At 44.3% G+C, this 25,204-nt stretch overlaps 1 protein-coding gene across 8 annotated transcripts in view; it reads right to left on the bottom strand.

The window, feature by feature from the left end:
- The window catches only part of TRIP12 (thyroid hormone receptor interactor 12), a 2,051,777-nt gene that overhangs the window by 1,493,465 nt on the left and 533,108 nt on the right, over nucleotides 1-25,204 (bottom strand). For all 8 annotated transcript variants that reach the window (XM_069618297.1, XM_069618300.1, XM_069618299.1 and 5 more), the window contains 2 exons: nucleotides 4,909-4,944; nucleotides 4,728-4,823 (listed from right to left, as the gene is read on the bottom strand). In XM_069618297.1, coding sequence (XP_069474398.1) covers nucleotides 4,728-4,823; nucleotides 4,909-4,944 — 132 coding nt within the window. The remainder of the gene's footprint in view (nucleotides 1-4,727; nucleotides 4,824-4,908; nucleotides 4,945-25,204) is intronic.

Here is a 25,204-nt window from a genome sequence, read left to right as displayed (position 1 = left end):
TTTACGCATTACTCACAGGCTGGCAAATCAGCTGCAGTAATGCAAAGGTGGGTCACTATTCTGCTAGAATGGTGGCTCCTCCTTTCGCCATTTCTCGTTTGCTTGTTTCTTGGGTTTTCTTCTGCCGTCCCAGGCAGGGAAAGATCCTGGTTGAAGTATGGTCTTCAGCATGAGTCCTTTGTGTTCCCGCAGAGGCTCCAGAGTGTCTGAAGGAAGAAAGCGAGGGAGGAGTCCAAAACTCTGCAGTCCTTTGTCTGAAAGGAAGCAGTTCCTAATGAGGAGCTTGTTGTCCAGATTGGACAGCCAGCCGCTCCCTTCTGTAAACTGCAGGGAGAGTTCACAGAGGTTATGCTGTAGTTCCCAATAGATACTCTGATCCTGAAAGCAGCTGACAAGTGGACCACTGGAACCAAAATGAAGAAGCGACGGCAGTAACCATTTCCAGTGACCGGAGAGACTTGTGTAACCAGAGCCTAATAAAACCTTCCTTCCAAGCAACCTGGGGGCCCCGAATGAGACGACTTACCCAGAGGCTGGTGAGATCCACTAGTCCTGGGAAGACCTGCAAAACGAGCCATCTGTCAACGTGCTGTGACCCTGCTATGCTGCAAAAAGCCTAAACCAGAGGACCTAGAGTCCAAGTGCTGCGCATGGTCTTCCGAAGTCTGATTTCGTCTGAAACTCTTAGACTCATGCTAGACCTCCCGAGACACGATTTGAACCCCTGAAGTCTCCCAGAGTGCAAGACAGAGTGAAGATAATCTGATCGGCGATATTCGTTCATCTGGCTCCTGTAAAAAGGTGCCAAATCCACAGAGCCGCGGAAATCGGAGACAAATCCATTGTTAGAAACCTCCAGCGTTAATGACTGCTGCCAGTTATCCTTCAGTGCCCATTTCTTCCGTCTCCAGACCAAGAAACGGATTCTACGCTGCTGCATCCGAAGGCATCCACCCAAAAGCTCTTCTTTTCTCCTAAGGTACTGTGTTGGCTTGGGTAATATTTACCTCAAGTCTTGTGTCGACCCTGTGTGGCTGAGTGGACTATGTGTGTGTTTGGGAGTTTGCCCATACCGTTTGCCAAGGCCGAACGCTGGAACGCCTATATGGAGTATTCTGTGAAGTCCCTGAACTCCTAACTAACTCACTTACATGTGCGAAGAGAAATCCTCTGGAACTGTCTTTCCTGCAACTGAATTCTATCCTGGCCTGCCTATAGCTGGCTCCTAGATCACCAGCGTCCCTCTTCTCCCTCTGAGAACTCATGCTCTAGAATATGGAAGGACTTTAAAAGATAAGTGTTAGGGAGAATTCTCATAAAAGTGCTAATTCCCTTCACCTTCGAGACCCCCAGCAACTTTGTTAGATTTTGAGGACTTGATTTTTTAACCTGGAAAGTGTGAGCCTTTTTTTTCCCCACTCATGTATTTTGATGTGTTTTACATTTGCGTTCTCGGATAATGGAGTTTTAGATAACTCCATGGGCATCTTTTCAAGTGTGTTACACAGCACCCTCAGTGCAGTGACACAGGGATGTCTTTTAGACTTCCCAAAGGTTTAAATACCTTCTCTGGGATAAACTGTTTCCCAGAGAATGTGAAGTGAAATTGACTTTGCTAGTCTTTTCCAAATTCATAGACCCAGCACACACCATCTCACAATGGAGTGCTGGAAAGGGTTACATAGTCTCCCCCATGTCTAAACACTAATGTAGCAGTCAAATGCTACCCTTTCCTACTGAAAAGGCTGGTGGCAGCGGTTTTACAACTACCATGATTTTTCCCGACCGCGAACACCGATAGCTAAAAATCACGGGAGCCATGTTTTTCAAGATGGCGCCTTAAGCCCCTTTGTTTAAACGGGTCCCAGTCTTTTTCGCCATTTTTTTTTTTGGTAAGGTCATTCTAGTGTTCGTCTCTGAGAGCCAAACCATGTTTGGTCCCTTTGTTCGTATGCCTTTGGCAGGCTTCAGGACTGAAGTCCGCCCTTGGCGTATGAGTGTCTGGGGTGGGCAGGAAGTGAGGGAGGTGCCCGAAATTCCCTGTGCTTAGTCTCCTAGGAGACCCAAATGCACTCTGGCGTGATTGGCTGGCTGACTGTCCGGCAAGGACAGCCACGCTGCTGAGTGAGTGACAGCTAGGCTAGAATGAAAGGGAGTAAACTGTTTAAAAGGCGAGTCTTTGGACTGGAAGGCAGAGTGAACCACTGGAACGAAAGAACCGAAGACAAGCTAGAAGAGGATGGCTGCTGCAACTCCAGGACCGTTGGTTTGCCTGGTGAAGCCCTGCTGCAGGTCCGAATTGCCAAACTCCATTCGACAGAGAAGCTCCTTCAAGGACGCCTTCTTCTCAGAAGACAAGTGGATACCATTCTCAAGGCTGGTTAGGTTTAACCAGGAAGAGGGACACCAGTTCGTGTTCTTGAATCTACAGCTACTGGAACTGAAGCAACTCCATTTTGTTTGCTTTCTTCAACGATCCTGTGCATTGCAGGAGTCCCGAGACGTCCTCCCTCTTGTCCCCACGACTGAGGCTCAGGAACAGCGAGATCTGCAGGAACTGCCAGGAACCACGACTTCAGCAACATTTGTTTTCTTCATACAAAGGTACTGTGCCAACTCAATTGAGAGAACACCACTCTCGGAGAAAGTTTGTGAAACTTTCCCAACTTGCAGGCCTAATCAGCTTGTGACCCCACAAAAGATTACTTTTCGCCTAAACTACTTCTGACAAAATTTGCAAAGACTTTACTGTTTGATACCAGAACTGTTCTTTCCTATCCAGAACACTAGCCCATTGACTTTGGCCTGGCCTATTGACTTGAATTGAACTATTCTGGTGAACTGAAACTATGTTCACTGCCTAGAAAGTATATATAATCTATTCTACATACTTTTATTCTTTTTTGCTCACTGCTAAGTAACGGAACTGCCTTTTTCAGGGGAGCTCAAACTGTCTCAAAAACGTAGTTTCGTATTGAAGTGTATTGGTCTATAATATTAACTTTTCTTCTAGTGAAATGTTTTATAAATGATTGTGTAAATAAATTAAGTATTTTATCAAGAACCCTTGAGAATAATTGTCTACTTGAACCACTGTGATTGAAAGTCCTTTGTGTAACTACTTGTACTCTTAACATTCACTCTTAAGATAAGCCTGACTGCTCAGCTCGCTACCAACAAACTGTGTGGTACAGACTTATACCAAAGGTTGGTATTGCTTACACCTGTAGTCCTAATTGTGTGGTGGTGGTCCCAGAGGGTACTGCATGCAATTCTGCCTAACAATAAGGTTTCTGTCTTGTAACTATAACAAGTGTGAAAGGTACTTACTTGCTAATCAAGTTAGTGTTGTAACTGTATCTCTATGATAGAATAAGTTACAAAGTGTCCTTGAGTTACTTACCTTTATGTTGCCGGTTGATCCTTTAAAGTATATAAGTTGCTTCTTGCTTTGAAATAGGGTTTCACTCTTCTTAAAAGTAATAGTGTTGATACTGTTTTATTATTCATTACTGAATGAGTGTAAAAGCTTACCAATAGGGTGTACTTACCTTAAATAATTCTTAAAGTGTACCAATGTGTTTCGCTTCCTTGATCTGCTTTAGTGCATTTCTAAAACATTCTTGGAGCTTATACTTGTCTTTAAGTTGCTTGTAGTCCTTACTTACCTTGAACTACTCATCGTCTTTCTCAAAAGACTGATGGTGTTCGTACTTACCCGTGAATTGCATTCTATACTTATGAAAAGTACCATTGGTTCAAATGTGTATTTCTGTATGAGAAATAGTGTAAATGTTTAGATACCAATAGGTTTAATTTACCTTAAATAGATGCTGCCATTCTTAAAAGTGTAATTGGGTTGTGCTTTCCCCGAATTGCTGTAGTGCACTTCTAAAATAGTAACTCTGTTCATACTTGGGCCTGAGCAGCTTAAGGCCCTTCTAGAAATTATACAAGTTACTTTACTAGCTCTAAAATGTGTTCTCAAAAGTAATACTGGTGGTGTAAATGTATCCATTCATAATAGAAGAAAGTAACATATGTTGCAAGATATACAGTGTTGGTCTAATCAAGTGATTCTGTAACTGAAGAACACAGGGAAGTATGATCAATGGGGTCTGATGTCCTTGAATTACTCACCGTCAAAGTAGCCAACCTGGTCTTATTCCCTCCCAAGAATAGTGAATTGCCATTCTGAACATATAGGATTATGTTTCACTCACCTTGATTGCTGAATGCTATTCTAAATAAGGTTATACTTTGGTTTGCATGCCATAAGTATTGAGTTGGTTTTTAGAATGGTGTTTATCTAATCTGTAACAGCACTACTTTCCCAAAGATTTATCTTTGCCAACATGTATTTATAATAAACCATAATTTTTACAATAGGCCCTCTTTCCCGCCTAAGATAAGTCTGGCTGCTCTGTCTACGCTACCAAATGTTAACAGGTGGTACAGCCTTATGATAAAAGTGGGGCTTCTGTACTGCCTCAGATATGGTTTTGTGAAGCCCTTAGTTGGACTGTCCCAACAAGAAACAAATGCAGTGTGGGTATTCATGGACTATGTATGAAAGAAACATTGCCTCTAGAGAAATCTTTTCTAACACAAAGCAGCAACCCATCCAACAATTTTAACAGTGACCTAGGAATAGTTGTGGGACCAACCTAAAACAGTTAAGAGTCTGGGCAACAAAGCCAATTTGGCCACTTCAATCTTATATTTACCTTTTCCAAAAAAACTGGAATTGCATCAACTACTACAGCAGATGACCTGGGAAGTGCTTCCATCATATATGTTAAGGCTCTACAGGCATGATTCATCTGAAGAAAGAAAAAAGAAAAAATAAGTTCACTTCCAAACCTTGACATATAACACCACCACATATTTTTACTTCAGTGTACTTACTATGTCAAAATTGTGTTCCATCTGTAGCAACGTGATCTGTAAATTTCAAAAGGCAAAAAGTTACATGTTTAACACAAGAAAAATGAATACCATTTATCGATGAACACATTAAATATGAACAAGTTCACTTTAAAGACAACAGGAATATCAGTGGCACGCCATGAAGTCCATTGTGGCAGGCAAATAAAAGGTCCATATCACTGTTTTACTCTTAATTTCAAAATGAAAAACGGCATCCATTTAGAATTTTTTGTAAAGAAAGTATTGTCCTAAAGGGCAAGACACAAGGTGCAACGTCAAAATTCAATTAACTGCAAAATCTGAAAGTGCTAAATACTACCATTAGCCCATAGATCTGATGCATTTTCAGGCATACCCACTGTATGTCAGGATCTGGAAAGTGCTGTAGGACATTGATTATTAGAACTCAACAGCAGTATATCGTAGGGAAGGAACCAGAGTCCCCCAGAACCCCAAGTGCTTCAGAGTTAGGCAAGACATTTTCAAGACACTATAATGGACTGGAGGGGTTAAGGGGGAGGGGGGGCACTGGGAAGGCTCTCATGCAAGCATAATTACATACACAGACATAGGCAAGCACTGAAGAAGGTAGTTATGGTCTATATAAGGCCCAATTAGCTATTAGTTGGATAGATTTGTAATGGCAGATCCCAGGCATGGTAAAAGCTTAGTTAGTGCTGTAGAGGAGTCAAACTCCCCTCCTCCCCAGAAGGAATGCAGCCTGTGGGATCTAAATAGACCACAGGTGCTTAAGTCTGCAGTGTTCATCACTATGGCCAGTACAAACTGACTCACCAGGTGTCCACTGTCTGTCAAGGGTCCATGCAGGTTAAAAATAAGACTTGCATGTTTTGTGAAGCAAAGTGCATTTAGAGATAGACATTATAAGTCTGAACTGTGGAGGAAACTACAGGACCCAGATAATGTTGGCAGGTTTAGTGGAATATGGATAGAATGAATGAAAAATGTTTATACATGGATAACAGTGTTTCGTTTCCCTTGGGCTAGGCCTCAAGGTTTGTAAAAGTCTGCAGAGCTGCAGTATGTTTTTGCATAGCTAGCAAAATGTAGAACAGCATGCCCTGACAAAACCACTAACAACTAAGAAAGAAGGCTTTGAAGCATCCCCATTATGGAAAAAGGACGGTTTGGGCTGAAGTCATGATCCAGCTCCAGTGACTTCACCATGGCAAATTGAACCTATATAAATCCTTGCTTGAAACCACTTTGGCAGGAAGGAAGAGGATAAGGGACAGGAGAACATTCAGGCAGCAGAGTCCTTTGCTACCATCCTCATTTGTAAGATTAAACTGGTTATCCTTACAAGATCGCTGTTGGCCTTATTTATCCCAAACGGGGTGTATGGATTCTGGTGTGGGCGTTATTAGGGACACCCTTACAATATTTACACCATCACATATGGTAAATCAGAGTCTCTGAAAGGCAGCCATCGATGTGTATGTGGTTAGATGAAAGGCAATGATGTAAAATAGTATTAGTAAGCTAATGATATAGCATTAAACCAGTCCCTTTATTATGAAGTATAATAATCTTGCCTATATTGTTCTACATGGATCTAATAAAGTGAATCCATTCATTCATTTTGTCATTTGTATAGCGCCTTTCACCATAATTAAGGTACCCATGCACTGTTGGTTGAATGCCATGGAGGGACTGGAGTCCAAATTTGGGGAAATTGGGAGGTACTATTCTGGATGTGCACATTTCAGCCATTAAAGATATGCGAGGGTGGCCAAGACCCAGCCTGTCACCCATGCCTGAATTGTGTGTGTGTGTGGATGGGTGCTCGGAAGATATACTATGAACTAAACGGGGTTGAACTGTGTTTAAGGAGACAGAATTATATGGGAAGCCTAAAATTCTAACTTTTGTCGTTCTAGGTGTTAGGAGAGATTGTATGTAGTAACCCATTGGGAGACTACACCAGCCTTGTCCTCTTAGAAATAGGGAACCCAACGTTTGGTATAGGTCTGTACTACACAAGTTGGTCAGCAGCCAGACTTCTCTCAAGAGGGGGCAATGTGAGCTGTAGAGGTGCAACAGAGATTCAGTGACAAGTATTCAAACAGCACTTATACTCAAGGTTTCTTAAATTAATGCATTATTTTTATAACAGTTTTAAAATAAGCCTTCTTTAGAAAGGGCAATATGCAACAATAAAATACACTCCTTCAGTTTAGTAAGTAGATAGCCTTTTGGGTGTCACACACACACACTTCCTACACCCTGAGGTGACTTCAATTGCTAGGACACTGTGGATATTGATATATCACGTTTACACAAATGCAATATAGAGGTTGTTGGAAAAGGTTAGGAAAGGAAACAAAGGTTAACAAGTTCTCTGAACAGGTAAGTTCTTTACAATCCCCAATGAAATATATGTTAACCCTTTACCAGTGTAACATATGTATGTCTTTTCAAGGGACAAACACAGTCAGAGGGTAAGAAGAGTCTGCAGGTAGCCAGGACAGCCAATGTCAATGGAACAAAGTCTAGGGGAGCTGAGGCACTTCTTGAAGATAGCACAAAAGTCTTGCACAATGTTAGAGAGTTTGTAGAAAATAATCACTGTTGGGCCACAAGCTGGGAGGCTTGTGAAAAGCAAAGATGCAAGCAACTCTGCAAAAGCAAGTCTCCAGTGAGAGCAAGCAAGCTACACGCAACAAGAGACAAGTACCCCTAGTTATACAGTACCTTAGGTCCGAAGAAAAGGGTCCAGCTGGCTTCTGTTCCTGGGGCAGTCCTGCAGATCCTGTGTACCTGGGCCTCAGTCATGGGGACAAGAGGGAGGACATCTGGGGGACTCCTGCACTGCAGTCTGAAGGTCAGCGGCAGCAATGGGCTTACTCTAGATCAGCGGCACTTTTCGGGTCCTCCAAGGACAGCCAGCCAGCCAGCCTGCCTGCCTGCCTGCCAGCTTTGGGTGCATTCTTGTAACCAAGGAGACTAAGCACAGGGAGTTTTGGGAACCTCCCTTGCTTCCTGCCCTGCCACAAACGCTGTAACCAGAGGCGGGTTTCAGCACTGAAGCACGCCAAAGACCAAATGAACAAATGGACCAAACCTGTTTCGGCACGCAGAGTAAAACCCAAGAAAGACCCCACAAACAAGAAATGGCAAAAAAAGAAGACCAGGACATTTTGACAAAATGGGCTCCCATGTGTGCAATACTGCAGCTGAGGATTCAGCCTGTGGTACAAACGCACAATGGTAGAAAGATTAAACCACTGCCACCAGCCACTAATTGTAGTGAGGGTAAAATAAAAATGTTATATGAGAAAGTAGACAAAAGGGGAAAGTAGCCCCCAACCCCCCAATCACTCCACATAAAATGGTGGTGTGCTGGGTCTACAAAGAGAAAGAGCTACATAAAGACAATTTCACTTTACTACTCTTGGAAACGGTAGTTTATCCAAGAGCTGGTATTTGAACCTTAAGGGAAATCCAAAGGACTTCTTTTTGATACTGCACTGACGGTGATGTGTGTCACAATACAAACTGTGATGCTTATGAAGTTTGCCAGTCTCCAAAACCAAAAGAAAGAGTCCAAATCAGATAAAAAGACAAGAGCGTGAGAAAAAGGTCTCACTCCAGGATCAAATTTAAAAGTCCTAAAGTCCAGCAAAAGATCTGGGGGTCTCTAAGGTAGAAGGGAATAAGCACAGAAATCAGAATTCTCCCTTAAAACATTTTTTTTTTAAAAAGTAGCTTCATTCTTATGATACAATTGGTTAGGATTGGTTATTTGTAACGCGCTTAATCGCCGGAGGTTTCTAAGGGCGGAAACGGGGATCGAACCTATGTTGCTCTGCGTTGTCTTGCTTCCAAGGCGAGCACATTGCCCCTGAGCTATTCTCCCTGTTGTGCAACAGTGTTTGCGTTCTATGTGAATGCAGGGTGTGTGGAATGAGCCTGTGCCTCCCACTAGGTTACAAAGTGTGGTGTGCAGCAGGAGAAAAATAGGTTAGCTGTACAAGCAACCATTTCTGCATCCTGGGTTTCATCTATGTACCTTACACAATTGGGCTTAATGCAAGCTTTGGCTGACCAACACGAAAAGGCCAAAAGCAAGGTATGGCTACCTTGCACAACTATGCCAAATGTGAGATATGGCCGACTAATACAAATGGGCTAGAAGCAAGGCCAGGCTACCTTATTCTGTTAGGACAGTTTTTCTAAAGTCCAACTAAGGGCTTGGTAAAACCATTCAACTGAGACATTATAAAACTCCACACTTAGTAAAAGGCTGTGCACCAACTGAGTATATGCAGCGTAGACAGAGCAGCCAGGCTCATCTTAGCAGGTAGAGATGGCTGTAGAATCAGTATAAAGAAATTGTAGTACACATATGGTCCAAAGAAACACTAAAACACTGTATTCTAATAAAGGGTTTATTTAAATTCAAGTAGGCCCAAATACATATTGGGGTAAATACGCACCATCACAGATCATATAAATACATTATAAACACACACCACCATGCTTTAAAGTACACAAACCAAAGCATGACCTTATTTAGAAAACGAACAGTATTTCTAGGTATGTTAGACCTCATCAAGCACATTTAATATAGGGCACACCGATTCAAGGGGAATAAAAACCATTAGTTACTTTTAGATTACTTTCTGGAATACAATAGTATATATCCATTGACAGCACAGAAGTCACATAATCAAACACACCTGTTACAAGGATACTTTTCTGAATAGTGGAACACAGATTCAAGGAACAGTTGAGTGTTTGGTGAAAGCTGAGGACTCATTGCTACTTTGTTGCACTGCTACACTTCTGTACAACGCCTGTACAACGCCCGTACAAAGATTGTACAACGATTGTACAACGCTGCATGATTCGGGTATCCTCTTTCCCTTTCCATTACATCATCATAAAATTGCCCAGCAGGAGCAGAGCGGCGTAGAGTGAGTCAGAAAGTGTTTGGTGTTTGGAGGTTGGCCGGTCTGGCTACTCTTGCATCCTCTCTCTTTGGCTCCTGTTCCTTGAACATTGACTCTCTCAGATTTATTCCAGTAAGGCACACTTGCTTGTATAACCTTATTTGGTGGATTGTGGCAACGGGACAATTGCGTTTACTGACATGCAGTGTGAGACTGTGAGCCTGATTCCTTTGAGCTCTCTGCTTCTAGCCTGAGTCCTGCCAAAACAATTGTGTTATCCACCTGTGCCGTAAGGAATCTTTGTAAGTAGTGGTTCAGAGTGACTGCGGGCTGAACGCCTTTGAGCTCTCTGGTTTCGGATTTTCCATTTTAACTGTGCTGGTACTCCATTTTTGATTCTCCTTACAGGTCCTGCAGTGTCCAGTACTAAGATTTGATTTCGTGATAGTTACTTGCCCACAGTGACAGTGGCAGATTTACTTCCTGCAACCTGGATTCTATGAAAGCGCAACCAATTGAAGGTCCCCTCAAGGACCATGCAAATTTCCCACATCAAACTATTTCTTCAGACATTCCATCTACTGCAGCCTTTTCCCTTTCTTTAACTCAAGCCAATCCAGAGAATCTAATAGAACATGTGGGCTCCAATCTAGGATGTGTCCATTTTAGCTCTTGTTTCCTCCGAATTCGCAAAGGGAATTCACCTTTCCTTGGGTGGCCCAATTACTGTGTCTGTGCGTGGGTCCCCATACTGTACACAATGCAATGATGAGGTGAAACTGTACAAACCTATTTCACTTACGCCCTCAGTTCAACGATCAGGAGGAGGATAGGTTGGCCATTATCTATCAAGGATCACCTCCACCGGCGGATGTCTGCGTCACCAGGGCTAGAACTCTCAGCCTATTCATCCCCAGTGTTGGACGTTCGATCTTCGGATACCAAGAACAAACATATGGCGTCATCTCCCTATTTATGGATTCAGGAGGAGTCCATAATTGATGCCTTTTGTTTTCCTGTTTTGAACGTTTATTGGATACTATGGATAGGGGGCATGCAATGACTATGTATGAACTAAGAGGTTTCATCATCTGTGAAAGAACTACTTGTCAAAATTAACTTTTTAGAAGGTTTCATCATGGCAATGAATGTTCCAAGGGTATTCGACAAAAACGCATCATCGAATGGTGTGCATAACAGTCTGTTGCTGATCAAACTGTGGTATCTGGCACCAAAAGTAACAGGAGAGGTCCAGCTTTGGGTGAGGCAATCACTGATCAGATCTTAGCTATTGTTCCTACTTCACCAGTTACAGTAACTTTGGAGCTCAATTCTGCTCAATCTACGCTAACCAATACAAATGGGTTATCTTCCTGTGAGCCTATGATTCGAGAAGCACTAACAGTACGAACCTGTGGTTGGCCGTAGAAAGACGAAGAAAGTTAAGCTACTCAACTCAGTCAAAGCAGGCTTTTTACAGAAACAAAGGTTTATTAAAATTCTTGAGATCCTTAAAAGCTCAGACTGAAACTTTCTCGGAGCAAGAGGACCATCACGTGACTTCTCAAAGGAGGGGGGTGTATCTGAGATGGGGATGCTCAAACATGGGCATCCTAATCCACCAGTGGGTTTACCCACTATAGATTCAGTGGCAGCGAATAAGAATCACTGACAACTGCTTAACTTAAACCCAAGAAAATGGATGTCAAGGGAGATGTACTTATCTATTCTTTATCCAAATACTCCCATGCCTCGGATGTACCTGTGATCGAGAGTCGCCAGATCGGGGACGTGGAAACGTCCTTACCACCTAGGGCATTAAGTGAGGTTAGCCATGTGCCCCCGGTGTCTTAGTATCTTGTGCTGCTTCTAATCTCGGCCCGACAGTTTGTTCTTTTGTGCCTTTTGTGGAGCCAATTGCCGTTGCAAACACAGCTCCTTTGAATTTACTGACTATGGAGGAAAAAAGTAAGTCCTTGTTCTTGGGAGGGTAGTCTGCTGCCAGTGCCCGACAGACCCCTGAGGGGTCCACTGGGAGAGTGCAGGGGACGGGGTCATCTTTTCGACTGCTTGAACGTAATGAGACCATTGAGGCAGCAGAGACAGTCTGCCTCCCAGCCAGCCCCCCTTGAAGATCCTTTGAGTAAAGTTTGTTTGAGCCGAACACCTTTAAGGTCAAGGACCTTTATCCCCTAAACAGGCAATACATCTTGGCACTCTTTAGCCAAATACCTAGCCTCAAACTCCTGTCATCAAAAGATATTGGCAGAATTGTCTTCACAGACTTTGGTCGAGTCAATAAGGTGAACATGGGGTTTTATTCAAAACCAGTCTACAACCTGGTTATGGCTGAAGTAGAAGGTTTAGGTAATATGGGTTATTTTCTCTGAAATGATTGGCCAGAGGAGATTTTAGCAAAGCCTACCCCAGCGATCAAGGGTGGATTTGGTTCTAACCGGCGCGAACCCTCAAAGATAAATGTTCAATTTAATGCTGCGCAATTGAGTAAGGAGGTTGCCCAATTGCCAACAATGCGCCAGGTGACCTACGATTGGTCCCACATTATCAACTGATTACATCAGCACAACCCAACACAACGTCATTATCGCAGAATTTCTCCAGTAACACTTGCCTCATGGTACACATGTGGGTTCACCCATTTGAGCAGTGTTAGGGAGAACTCTCATAAATGTGCTAATTCCCTTCACCTTAGAGACCCCCAGCAACGTTGCTGGATTTTGAGGACTTGATTTCTTTACCTGGAAAGAGGGTGAGCCTTTTTTCCCCACTCATGTATTTTGATGTGTGTTTTACTCTTGTGTTCTTTGATTATGGAGTTTTAAGATGACTCCATAGGCATCTTTCATGTGTGTTACATAGCACCCTCAGTGCAGTGACACGGGGATGTCTTTTTAGACTTCCCAAAGGATTAAATACCTTCTCTGGGATAAACTACTGTTTCCCAGAGAAGAACAAGTTTCTTACCTGGTAACGTTCTTTCGATGGGATGTTCCTCCGACGTATTCCTTATCTTAGATAATTCGTCTCCAGCTTGCTGGCCTCGGAAATTTTTTCTCTGTAGAGGGCGCTGCGCGTCGACTTCCGCCGAGTTGGTGTCCCTCGACAGCCACCGTATCCGTGCAGACGTCACCATGCCCATAAATAGCAACGCGTGGCGTCTGTTGCTGAGTTCCGTTTTGTAGCATAAGATAAGTCTTGCATGAATTGGCCATTGACTTTGAAGGAGCGTGAGCTACAACCACAAGGGAAGTATTACTGCGGGGATGGATGGGAGGGACAATAAGAATACGTCGGAGGAACATCCCATCGAAAGAACGTTACCAGGTAAGAAGTAACTTGTTCTTCGAAGGGATTGTGTCCTCCGACGTATTCCTCATTTTAGATAGACTCCCATAGCAGTGGCATGTAATTGGAGGTGGGAGTAAGAATGTCATGTATCCCTTTTAGGAATGAACCGAATGTAATACGGCTTTGCCAAATCTGGTCTCTTGACTAGCGGAGGAATCCAGGTGTAAAATCTTGTGAATGTATGTGCGGACGACCATGTGGCAGCCGCACATATGTCTTGGACCGGTACCCCTCTTTGGAGGGCCGAAGAGGATGCGATACCCCTGGTTGAATGAGCCCTCAGATTTTGAGGAGGCTCTTTCCCTGCCAGTTTGTAACATTCCAGAATGGCCAAAATAATCCACCTGGAAATGGTCTGTTTTGTTATGGTAGTCCCAACTTGTGATCAGAGTAGCCTACAAACAGTTGGTCTGCTTGCCTAATCCTAGCCAGTCTGCTGATGTAAAAGCTTAGAGCTCGCCTTGGGTCCAGCCTATGTAGCCTTTCTTCTGCTTTCCCCGGATGGGGAGGATAGAACGAAGGCAAGGTAATTTTCTGAGTGATGTAAAATTTAGAAACCACCTTTGGGAGGAAATTAGGTAATTCGCTCACCCTCCTAGCAGATGTTAGTGCTACTAATAGGACAGTTTTAAGAGTGAGAAGTCTCAGCGAACAAGAGTGGAGTGGTTCGAAGGGAGTACCCATTAGGAAATTTAAGACTAAATTTAAGTCCCATAAGGGAACTTGGAATGGTCTTGGAGGATAAACATTAGTTAATCCCTTGAGAAATTGTATTACCAAGGGTAGGTTGAAATACGATGGTTCCTCCGCAGTGCGTTTGAAGATTGATAGCCAACAGAGTGCCAACTTGAAGGCCTGAGTTTGCCAAGTAGAGTAGAAAGATAACACTGTTGGTGTACCGCATGAAAAAGGGTCGATATTGTCCACTCTACACCAGCTGTAAAATGTGTTCCAAAGGCAGCGGCATAAAGACTTTGTTGCTGGCCTTCTGGCCGAAAGCAACACCTCCATGACATCATCAGGAAGGTCCCAATCCTTGTACCTCAACCTTTCAGAAGCCAGGCGTGAAGGTTGAGGGTTCTTATGTCTGGATGGAGAACCTGACCTCCCTTCTGCGAGAGAAGATTCTCTTTGAGTGGAAGACGGATTGGAGGGCAGATGGACATATCCAGAAGGTCTGTGTACCACGTTCTCCTGGCCCAGTCCGGGGCAATTAGGATCATGGTTTTCCGGAATCTACTCAACCTCCTGATCATTTGAGGAATAACAGGGACTGGTGGAAACGCGTAAAGGAGTGGAAACTCCCAGTCCACTACGAACGCATCTCCCAGAGCTCCTCTCGGGGGACATTCCCTTGAACAGAACAGATCGCACTTCCTGTTGGTACTGGTGGCGAACAGATCCACCTGAGGTGTTCCCCAAAGGGCGAAGATCTCTTGAAGGACTTCCTGAGCTAGCTCCCACTTGTGGGACACTGCTGTGCCTGCCCAGAGCGTCCACTGTCAAGTTCTTCTCTCCGGCTAGGTGGACTGCCGATAGAGAGATTCATTCCTGAATTGCCCTAAACCATAGCTGCATTGCCTCTCTGCACAGTGGCAGTGACCCTACGCCGCCTCTTTTGTTGAGGTAGTGCATGGCCACCGTGTTGTCCGTCATTATCAGGACATTTCTCCCCTGTACTGATGGCAGGAAAGCTTTCAGCGCTAGTCTGATCGCTCTCAGCTCTAATAGGTTGATGTGTAGTCTGGACTCCGATGGAGACCAACGACCGCTGATGGTCAAGTCGTTGGCATGGGCTCCCCATCCCGTGAGTGAGGCGTCTGACTACTGTTATCTCCAGCCATGGTTGCCAAAACAGTTCTCCTTTCAAGATGTTCTCTGGATAGGCCCACCATTGAAGGTCGTGGGCTACCTTGTCCGGAATCCGGAGGAGATCTGTCATTCTTCCTGAGTATTGTGAGCACTGGGTTCTTAGTGCCCACTGGAGAGATATCATTCTCAGGCGAGCCTCTGGCACAAGGAAGATGCAGGATGCCATGATGCCTAGCAATCTCAAAAAGTCGAGGGCTGGGAGATGTTGGGCATTTTGAAACTTGTTGACCATCTGCAGAATATCTTGAGCCCTCACCTCTGGTGGCGAGGCTTTTCCCAGGAAGTGTCCAGGACCGCTCCGATGAACTGGAGTCTCTGTGATGGTATCATCTGTGACTTGTTTAAATTGAGGGAGAAGCCCAGTTTGTGAAGGAAGTGGCAGACAATCTAGCTGGATCTGAGCTTGTTCCGAAGATACAGCTCTGATCAGCCAATCGTCCAGGTAGGGGTAGACGTGGATCCCTTCCCTGCTTAGACTTGCAGCCACTACCGACATTAGCTTGGTGAAGACCCTCGGGGCGGAGGTCAGCCCAAATGGCAGAACTCGAAATTGATAGTGAGAGCCGCCAATTGCGAACCTCAGGTATTTCCTGTGTTTGAGATAGATTGGCACATGGAAATAAGCATCCTGAAGGTCCAGAGATACCAGCCAGTCCTGGATCTGGAGGGCCTGAAGGATCTGAGAGGGAGTTACCATCTTGAACTTGTCCTTCCTGAGGAACTTGCTCAATTCTCGTAAGTCCAAGATGGGTCTCAGTCCTCCGTCCTTCGGTATGAGAAAGTAGGGGGGGGGGGGGGGGGGGGGGGGGGGGAGTACCAGCCCTTGTTCCTCTCCGCTACAGGTACCAGTTCTATAGCACCTTTCTCTAGCAGGTCTACAATTTCCTGCAAGAGGAGCGGATCTGGAACTTTTAGAGAGCTGTGCCTCGGTGGATGAATGAGGGATGCGTAGAAAGGGTAGGCAGTAACCGTGGGCAACTGTCTCCAATGCCCAAGCATCTGACGTTCTAGCCTGCCATTCTGTCAGATGGTGAGTTAACCTGCCCCCTACAGGTGTTTTGTGTGGAAAGGCCTCAGAGTGGTTTGGGGACGGCTGATGCAGATGCCAAAGGTAAAGAGGCACCTGCTGCTGCTGCGGTCTTAGTACTTTTGACCCGTCCACCTCGGGTGGCTCTCCTTTGGGGTTTATAGTGATAAAGTGGAAAACAAAAAGGTCGAAAGTCCAAATGTTGAAAAAAAAAGTCGAAAAAAGTCAAATTTTTTTAAATTACTTTTTTATAAATATATAATTATAAAAAGAAGAATTTGACTTTTTTTTCCCGACATTTTTGTCTTTCGACTTTTTATTTTCGACATTTTGACCAACCACCCTCCTTTGGCCTCTTTGAGCCGGCTGTCCTCTGCCTTTCCCGAATGCAGAATAATAGCGAAAGGACTTTCCTCTTCCAGAGGTTCCTGAGGGGCAAAAAGGAGTTTGGCGAATTGCCGCTCCTAAAGATTTTGCCACTGCTTTAGATGTTTGCAACTTTTGCAGACTGTCATCAGCCTTTTTACCGAATAAAGAAGAGCCGTCAAAGGGCATATTCAAAAGTCTGGCCTGTACATCTAGAACAAAGCTAGACTTTCGTAACCACGCATGCCTGCGGATTGTAGTACTTGCCGCCATGGCCCTGCTGATACTGTCAGCGGAATCAATGCCAGTTTGAAGTGATTCGCACATGGCATCTTTGCCATCATTAATGATGTTAAGTAAGGCTTCCCTTTCATCTCCTTCCGCTATGCAGTCAGCCGCAGATGAAGCACACTCCCACTCCCGAGCGTACAAGTGGCGTTGATGGACTTTAACACCATACTACAAGCAGAAAAGACTTTTTGCCATAGAATCGTACCTTTTGTCATCTCGGTCCTGTGGGACAGTAGGATAAGCGGATCTGCTGCTTGATGAAGTTGCCGCTTGAACCACCAGGCTCTCTGTAGTCGGGTGTTTTGATAAATATTCAGGGTCAGCCGCAGCTACCCTATACTTGGCTGACAATTTTTTATTGACTGCATGGAGAACCTCAGGAGTTTCCCAAATGGATGAAATTTTCCTTAGTAAAGCTGTATGGAAAGTGACCACAGGATCCTCCTGTGGACCTTTATCTAGTATGTCTGTAAGGTCATCCTGTTGAAAAACAGGTGAAGGCGCAGGCCAACCCATGAATTCAAAAATTCTTGCCATCAGGGTTCTATAGGGGGTTTCGGCATGTTCCCCTGGGTCTGGTTTGACAAATTCCACTTCTGGGGAAGTGTCCAACCCACTTGCCTCATGTAAAGATTCCTGTAGGTCTTTCAACCTTCTTTCCTCAGAGGTAAAATCCTCTGAAACATGTGGTGTGGTCCTCTGCAGCCCGAAGGGTCTTTCTTGATCAGAATCCTCCCCTTCTTCATAGATTGAAGATAATCTGGGGTACTCTGACCTCGGAAATGGTGTAAAACCCATTTCTAAAGCAGACGGAGACAAACTTGTCATTATTGGCCGAGAAAAAGTCGATGTCGTTGACGCCAATGTGAAAGGCTTCGAAGCACCGAAAAAACTGGAAGAGGCCTTGAGGAACTCAAGAGGATCGGGATCCTGCTGGAGGATGTTGACGACGTTCTCAGCGTTGTGCTGGAGACTCTGGGTATAACCGCTGGCTGTGAAGTAGCCGTGGTTTTCTCTTTTATCGGCGTCGATTCGATCGACCGATGCGTCGAAGAACCCTTAGACAACAGCGTCGATGGTGCCGATCCATGAGTCGCAGGGACTTTCGACGACGGCGAAGATCATGCCTTTTTACCCGATGGCCCGTGGCACTGTCGGTGGACTCTTTCGCCGGGTGCAACGACTCGCGTTGTTTCGATTTTTGTTTTTTTTCCACCCAGGGCATCACCCTCAGCTGTCTTCGAGGGAGTCGAGGCCGCTTTCTCGAACACGCTTAGCAACTTTTTCCTGAATTCCTCCCACTCAGCTTGTGGGACAGGAGAACCTTTCTGGGGAAACAGAAGATGACGAGGAAGGGGGATCTTCGACGTCTCTTTTTTCAGTGTCTAGATCGACGAGTGGTGGGAGCTACTTCGAGACCTAGAATGTGAATGCTTTCGACGGCAAGGAGACAAATGCCTCAACTCTGCCGAAGAAACTTTCGAGGAGGTTTTGACCGACTTACCTCTCTCGAGCTTCCCCTTGCGCTCCTTCAAGGCTTTCACCGTCATGGACATGCAGTCCTCACACTCCGAACAATGCTGCTCGACTCCCAAGCACCACAAACAGATCCTGTGAGGATCCGTTAGCGACATTTTCTTTCCGCAGTCTCGACATTTTTTTAAGCCGTACCGCGGAGTCGACGGTTCGGGTGAGGAAACCACTGAGTAAGAGTTGGTTTTATTGAGGAAATATAAGAGGTTATCTGACTGAACTGAGCAACGATTTTCTGAGGCCCCACGAAGCGCGGAAAAACGGAACTGAGCAACAGACGCCGCGCGAGGCTATTTATGAGCATGGTGACGTCGGCGCCGATACGGTGGCTGTTGAGGGACAGCGACTCGGCGGGCGTCGACGCGCTGCGCCCTCTACAGAGAAAAAATTTCCGAGGCCAGCAAGCTGGAGACGAATTATCTAAGATAGGAATACGTCAGAGGACACAATCCCTTCGAATGTAAGGTTACTACTAGTCTTTTTAAATTCCTAGACCCAGAACACTATCTTCCTATAGAGTGTTGGAACGGTTACCTTCTATCCCCTGTGTCTAGAAACTCATGTAGCAGTCAAATGCTACCCTTTTCTATCGAAATGGCTGGTGGCAGTGGTTTTAGAAAAAACTACCATGATTTTTCCCTACCGCGAACACCGGTAGCTAAAAATAGCGGGAATCATGTTTTTCAAGATGGCGCCTTAAACCCCTTTGTTTAAACAGGTCCTGGTCTTCCTTTCTTGCCATTTCTTTTTGAAAAGGTCCTTCTAGTGTTTGTTTCTGCGTGCCAAACCAGGTTTGGTCCATGCCTTTGGCGGGCTTCAGGACTGAAGACCGCCTCTGGCGTCTGAGTGTCTGGGTTGGGCAGGAAGTGGGGGAGGTGCCCAAAACTCCCTGTGCTTCGTCTCCTAGCAGACCCATATGCACTCTGGCGTGATTGGCTGGCTGACTGTCCGGCAAGGACAGCCACCCTGCTAGTTGAGTGGCAGCTAGGCTGGAATTAATGGGAGAAAGAAACTGTTTAAAAAAGGAGAGTCTCCTGGACTGGAAAGCAGAGTCGACCGCTGGAACGAAAGAACCGAAGACGAGCTGGAAGAGGACGGCTGTTGCAACTCTTGGACCGCTGGTTTGCCCGGTGAAGCCCTGCTGCAGGTCCGAATCGCCATAGCTCCTTTTGACAGACGCCCCTTCAAGGACGACTTCTTCCTTTGAGTTGGTGGGACCAATCAACTCGTAAGCCACCTGGATACCATTCTCGAAGCTGGTTAGGATTAACCAAGGGGAAGACACCAGCTTGTGTGCTTGAAGAATAGCTACACAAACTGAAGTGACTCCATTTAGTCAGTGTTTTCCGACAATCCCGTGCAGTGCAGGAGTCCCCCAGCATCCTCCTTGTCCCCACGACTGAGGCCCAGGAACAATGAGATCTGCAGGAACTGCCAGGAACTAACGTCTTCAGCTGCATCTTTTGCTTCATATTAAGGTACTGTGCCAACCCGATTGAGAGAACGCTTCTCTTGCGGTGAAGGTTTATGGAACTTTCCCAACTTGCAAGCCTAATCAGCTTGTGACCCAACATATGATTCTTTTTCGTACAAACTACTTTTGATAACTTTGGCAAAGACTTTACCGTTTAACTTCAAGAACTGCTCTTTCCCAACCAAGACACTAATCCATTGGCTTTGGCCTATGCCTATTGAACTGAAGTGAGTCCTCTAGTGAACTATAACTATTTGCACTGCCTAAGAAAGTATTTGTGATCTCTTCTGCTAACTTGTGCCTTTGCTTCCCATTCAGAGTGACTGAAATGCCCTTTGGCTCCTATTTCAGTGGAGCTTCAATTGTTCAGAAACTTATTGGTTTTGTGTTGAAGTATATTTATGTATAATATCAAGTTGCCTCCTTAAGTGAATGTTTTCTCAATGATTGTGTAATACATTAATAAGTGTTTTACCAAGAAACCTTGAGTATAAGTGCCTACTCGAACCACTGTGATTTTAATACCTCTAACTTCTTGTACTGCTCACATTTCCTCTTGAGATAAGCCTGGCTGCTCAGCTCGCTACCACAAAACTGTAATACAGACTTACACCAAAGGTTGGTTTTTGCTTACACCTGTGGTCCTAATTGTATGTGGTGGTCCCAGAGAGTACTGCATGCAATTCTGCCCAACTGGAAGATCCTCCTGACTCCCAGAAAGCAGGACTGACCGAGCCTGAACCACCTCAGAGTGCTGGACCCCAGATGCAAAGAAAGTCCATCTCGACAGCCAGAAATGGCAGTGTTGCTATTTGCCGTAGACGTGAGGAGCTGAAACACCGAAGTGCCACTTTTTTGAAGATTGCCAGTTGCGGTCGGGAACCGTCCCATTGCAGTGCAGGAGTCCCCAGACGTCCTCCCTCGTGTCCCCACGACTGAGGCCCAGGAACCCCACGATCTGCAGAGCTGTACAGGAACAGAAGCACTTTTTCTTCAACCTAAAGGTACTGTACAGTCTAAGAGAACGTACCTCTTGTTGTGTAACTGCACTTGTTCACTGTTGGTGAGACTTGTTGTGGTAACTCTGTAGAGTTGCTGACAGCTTCTTTACTTCACAAGCCTAAACAGCTTGTGGCCCTTTTATTTCTTCTTTTCCACCAAGACTTCTAAAACATTGTGCAATACTTTTACTCACCTGCAAGAAGTGCTTCAGCTCACCTAGACTTTTGCCCAATTGAATTTGGTTGGGCCTGGCTCCCTGAATGACTCTTCCCTCTGACATTGTGTTGGGTCTTCCTTCTAGGAAGGGGTTAACTAACTTCACATTGGGGGTTACCAAAAGTACTTACCTGCTTAAGAATAATTGTGTGATCTATTTTTCTGTTCCGATAATCTTTTTCTTTGACAAACTCTTAAGCAAGATTCTAAATGCAAACAGTGGTATATTAATGGCCACATAGTCCTAGTTACTAAGGCACCCTAGGGTGTAGGAAGTGTGTCTGTGCCATCCCAAAAGGGTACTTACTGATTTAGAAATATTAAGAGCGTGTATTTTGGAGTGTATTTGTATGTTACTATTACATAGCCCCCTTCTGAAGAACGCTTACTCTGACTGTTAAATTAATAATTGTTTAATCAAGAAACCTTGTGTTTAAGTGTTTATTTGAAGACTTGTCACTGTGAATTTCTGTAACTCCCCCACAGCTCACACTGACCCCTCTTGAGATAAGCCTGGCTGCTCAACATGCTCCCAACCTGTGCAGTACAGACTTATACCAAAGGTTGGGTTACTACTGCCAGGAGGCCAGGGTTGTTGTAGTGCACCCAAAGGGTACTGCATACAATCTTGCCTAACATGGACTATGCTGAATCTTTTTGTTGACATATGTCCTTGATCATTCCCCAATTACTTCCAGTCCTAACTTACTGCTCTAATACTGGCCTCCAACCTTTCCAGTGGTAGCTGCCCCATAGCCCTAAGACATGGGGCCAACAGAGGTGCGTGATGAGAAGAGAGTGTTGCAAGGTAATATTAGGACAATTATTCAATCTGCGATTGATGTACAACATAAAAATTGCCAAACGTAAACTTGTCTACAGAAATTGGATAAGGGGTCATCCAACACTTCTGCTTCAAGCAGATGTAGAAGTGATGCTCTAAGCACTGTCATCCTGTCAGATGGCTAACTTTTGGAGTGTAATTCGGGGGGGGGTGCAGCAGCGTTCGTTGCTACACCACTCTCTCTGGTCAGGTGTGGGAGGAGATTTTTACGGAGTTGTATGCTTTAGATGGTCTCCAAGAGCGGGGCACAACCTCAAAGATGGTTACCCTGTGGGGGCTCCAGGTATGGGCATTGTTGGACATTGATTTAGAGGGTATCTTGTTGGCTATAAGAAAGGCTATGTCTTCAAAAGCTCCAGGCCCAGATGGTACAACCAATCTAACCCTCAAATCTGAACTGTAATTATGGGCTTCAGTCCCATTACAGCTGTATCGTAATGTGGTATGGTTAAATGTGTGTCCAGCGACGTGGAGAGAAGCAACTATTGTTATATACAAAAAGTGGGATAGGACTAACGCAGGCAATCATCATCCCATTTCCCTCCTGAACTGCTCATACATACAACATGTTCTCAGGGTTTCTACTGTGTGCATTGGAGAAGTGGGCGATTTGGGCAAATATGCTGGACTGCAATCAGTCACGTTTTTGCAGGGGCACAAATACAGCCCTTAATGGGCTGATCCTTCAATTGCTAAAAATTGAGGCGTTTCAGACTAAACTTACTATTAATCTTGCCTTTCTCGATATTACAAAAGCCTTCAACTGTGTGGAACACGAGTTATGGGGAATGCTTCCGTTGTGGGGCTGCCCGGAGGACCTTATAATGATGTTGGAATTTCTACATCAAGATCCCAGGATTAAGGTCAGACTTGACAACCAAGGTTGCTACTCAAGGTGGATCTCTGTTGCACGTGGCTTAAGACAAGGATGTGTTCTTAACCCTTTTCTTTTTAATTTGTATATTTTGGGCATTGGGGGTGCATTGGTAGGCTCACGGGTAATCCCTCCTTCCCCGAGATTGGGTGATATCATCATACAATATCTTCTTTATGAAGATTACCTAGTTTTAGTTGATTATATGCCTACAGGACTGCAGAGGTCCTGGTTGAGAGCCCCTACATTTTTCAAACAATTGGATTTGGAGATCAGTGTCCCAAAATCAAAAAATGTGATCTTCAACGGTAAAGAAAAGTGTCACTGGGAGAGCAAATGTTATATGGCATATTAGAAGTGCAAGGTTACAGGTTGTACCAGAGTTCAAATACCTGGGAGTTATTATTGGCTCCAGGCAGTTCAAGTTGTTGGTGTCAAACGCACAGAGATTGAATTCTATCACAGCGGTAAGTCAACTGCGTATATTAGATAAGAAATACAGGCATTTATCTTTGAACCTGCCCTAAAATTATACAATCAGGCGATTGTCCCAAAGTTGACTTCAGGGGTGGAAATTGAGGTGGTTAATTTAGACATGGATAAGGAAGGTTTTTTATGCAAAAGCCTTTTGAAGCTTCTGGGCGGTAACCACCTATGAGGCACATTTTGGGCATTTCATCTCTAGGCTCCAAGGTAGATCGGAAAATAATTGTGCTTCTGCGCTGTGCAATGTTCCCTCCTGTTTAAGAAACAACTTTTTGCTCACCATGGGGAATTGTGCAGTCTTTGAGCATTGGGTGAACTCTGTCCTCCTGTTGGTCGACAAGCCCATTGAATGTTAAGAAGGTGCACCTTGAGGCGTATTGGATTATTAAAAAGGGAGACGCTTAGGTCTTCAAAGATATCTTAACATTTTGAAATGGACAAACTGTATAAGGCTCCACAGCAATGTCTGATTAGACATGCTTCCCATTTCCTCAGAACGCTCTGGCTGTGGATTAAATTGAATCTCCTGCTAACCAATGATGTGATAGGGAGTCGCTCTGGGGTGCTTCAAGCCGACCGCATATGCCGTTGCTGTGGGTTTGGGAGTTGAAACATCCATTTGTTGATTGCCTAACAGATCTCTGAAGAGAGTTAAAGGATATGTCTAGCATTCGGCCGTTTTTATCTTGGTATGATTTGTGTAATGTGCTAAATAATCCAAATGACATACTGTCTATTAATGTTTTAAACTTTAGGTTACTTTTATCTCTAAATGATATTGATTTGATTTAGCTGTATGTTAACTATTGCGATGAACTAATTAAATGTGTGTAAAGTTTGATTTCAACTAAGTCACACAAATAAAATATTTTTTAAAAAAATCAAGGAACAGTATATACCTATAACTAACTATATGCATGATAAAAACACAGTTCTACTAGGTGACTAAGACCTTTTGATGTAATATACAATTACAGTTGTTTTTCAGCTCAGTGGAACAGTCTACGATAAGCAAGAACTCTTTACCCTAATTTAGGATGCACCAGGCAGACCAAGGTCAGGTACACCTAAAGAACACTTTCCAAGAATGGTACAAAGCTATTGTAGGCCGGTAAAACCTAAAGATTTAATACACTTCGTTTCTATTAAGATCAGTAGAATAGATTGAGATAAGCAATAACTAACTTAGTTTATGATGGCACACAGCTAACTCAAGGTAAGTTAGGGAGAATTCTCATTTCTGTTCCAATTCCCTTCAAACTTCGAGACCCCCCAGCTCTTTTGCTGGACTTAGGACTTTTTAATTTTAACCCTGGATTGAGACCTTTTTCTCCATCATGTGTTTTGACCAGATTTGGATTTTGTGTTTTACTGTTTTTGGAGTTGTTAGGCAGAATTGCATGCAGTACCCTCTGGGACCACCACATACAATTATGACCAAAGGTGTAAGCAAAAACCAACCTTTGGTACAAGTCTGTACTACACAGTTTTGTGGTAGCGAGCTGAGCAGCCAGGCTTATCTCAAGAGGGAATGCGAGCAGTACAAGAGGTTACACACAGGTCTTACAATCCCAGTGTTTCAAGTAGACACTTATACTCAAGGTTTCTTGGTAAAACACGTGTTAATTTATTACACAATCATTTAGAAAACATTCACTAGAAGTAGGCAACTTAATATTATACACAAACACACTCCAAAAGCAAACCAATACGTTTCTGAACAAATTGGGCTCCCCTGAATTAGGAGCAAAATGGCATTTCAGTTACTTCCAATGGGAGCAAAAAGGCACACGTTAGCAGAATAGATAAATACTTTTAGGCAGTGCAAATAGTTAAAGTTCACTTGAGGACTCAATTCAGTTCAATAGGCATAGGCCAAAGCCAATGGACTAGTGTCTTGAATAGGAAAGAGCAGTTCTTGAAGTAAAAGGTAAAGTCTTTGCAAAAGTTTTCAAAAGTAGTTTGTACGAAAAAGAATCCTGTTGTGTCACAAGATGATTAGGCC

The sequence above is a fragment of the Ambystoma mexicanum genome, chromosome 10, assembly GCF_040938575.1.
Source record: "Ambystoma mexicanum isolate Mex_15411 chromosome 10, UKY_AmexF1_1, whole genome shotgun sequence".
NCBI classification, from domain to species: Eukaryota; Metazoa; Chordata; class Amphibia; order Caudata; family Ambystomatidae; genus Ambystoma; species Ambystoma mexicanum.
The sequence above is the reverse complement of the archived record's forward strand: the minus strand, read 5'-3'. Positions and strand labels throughout refer to the sequence as shown.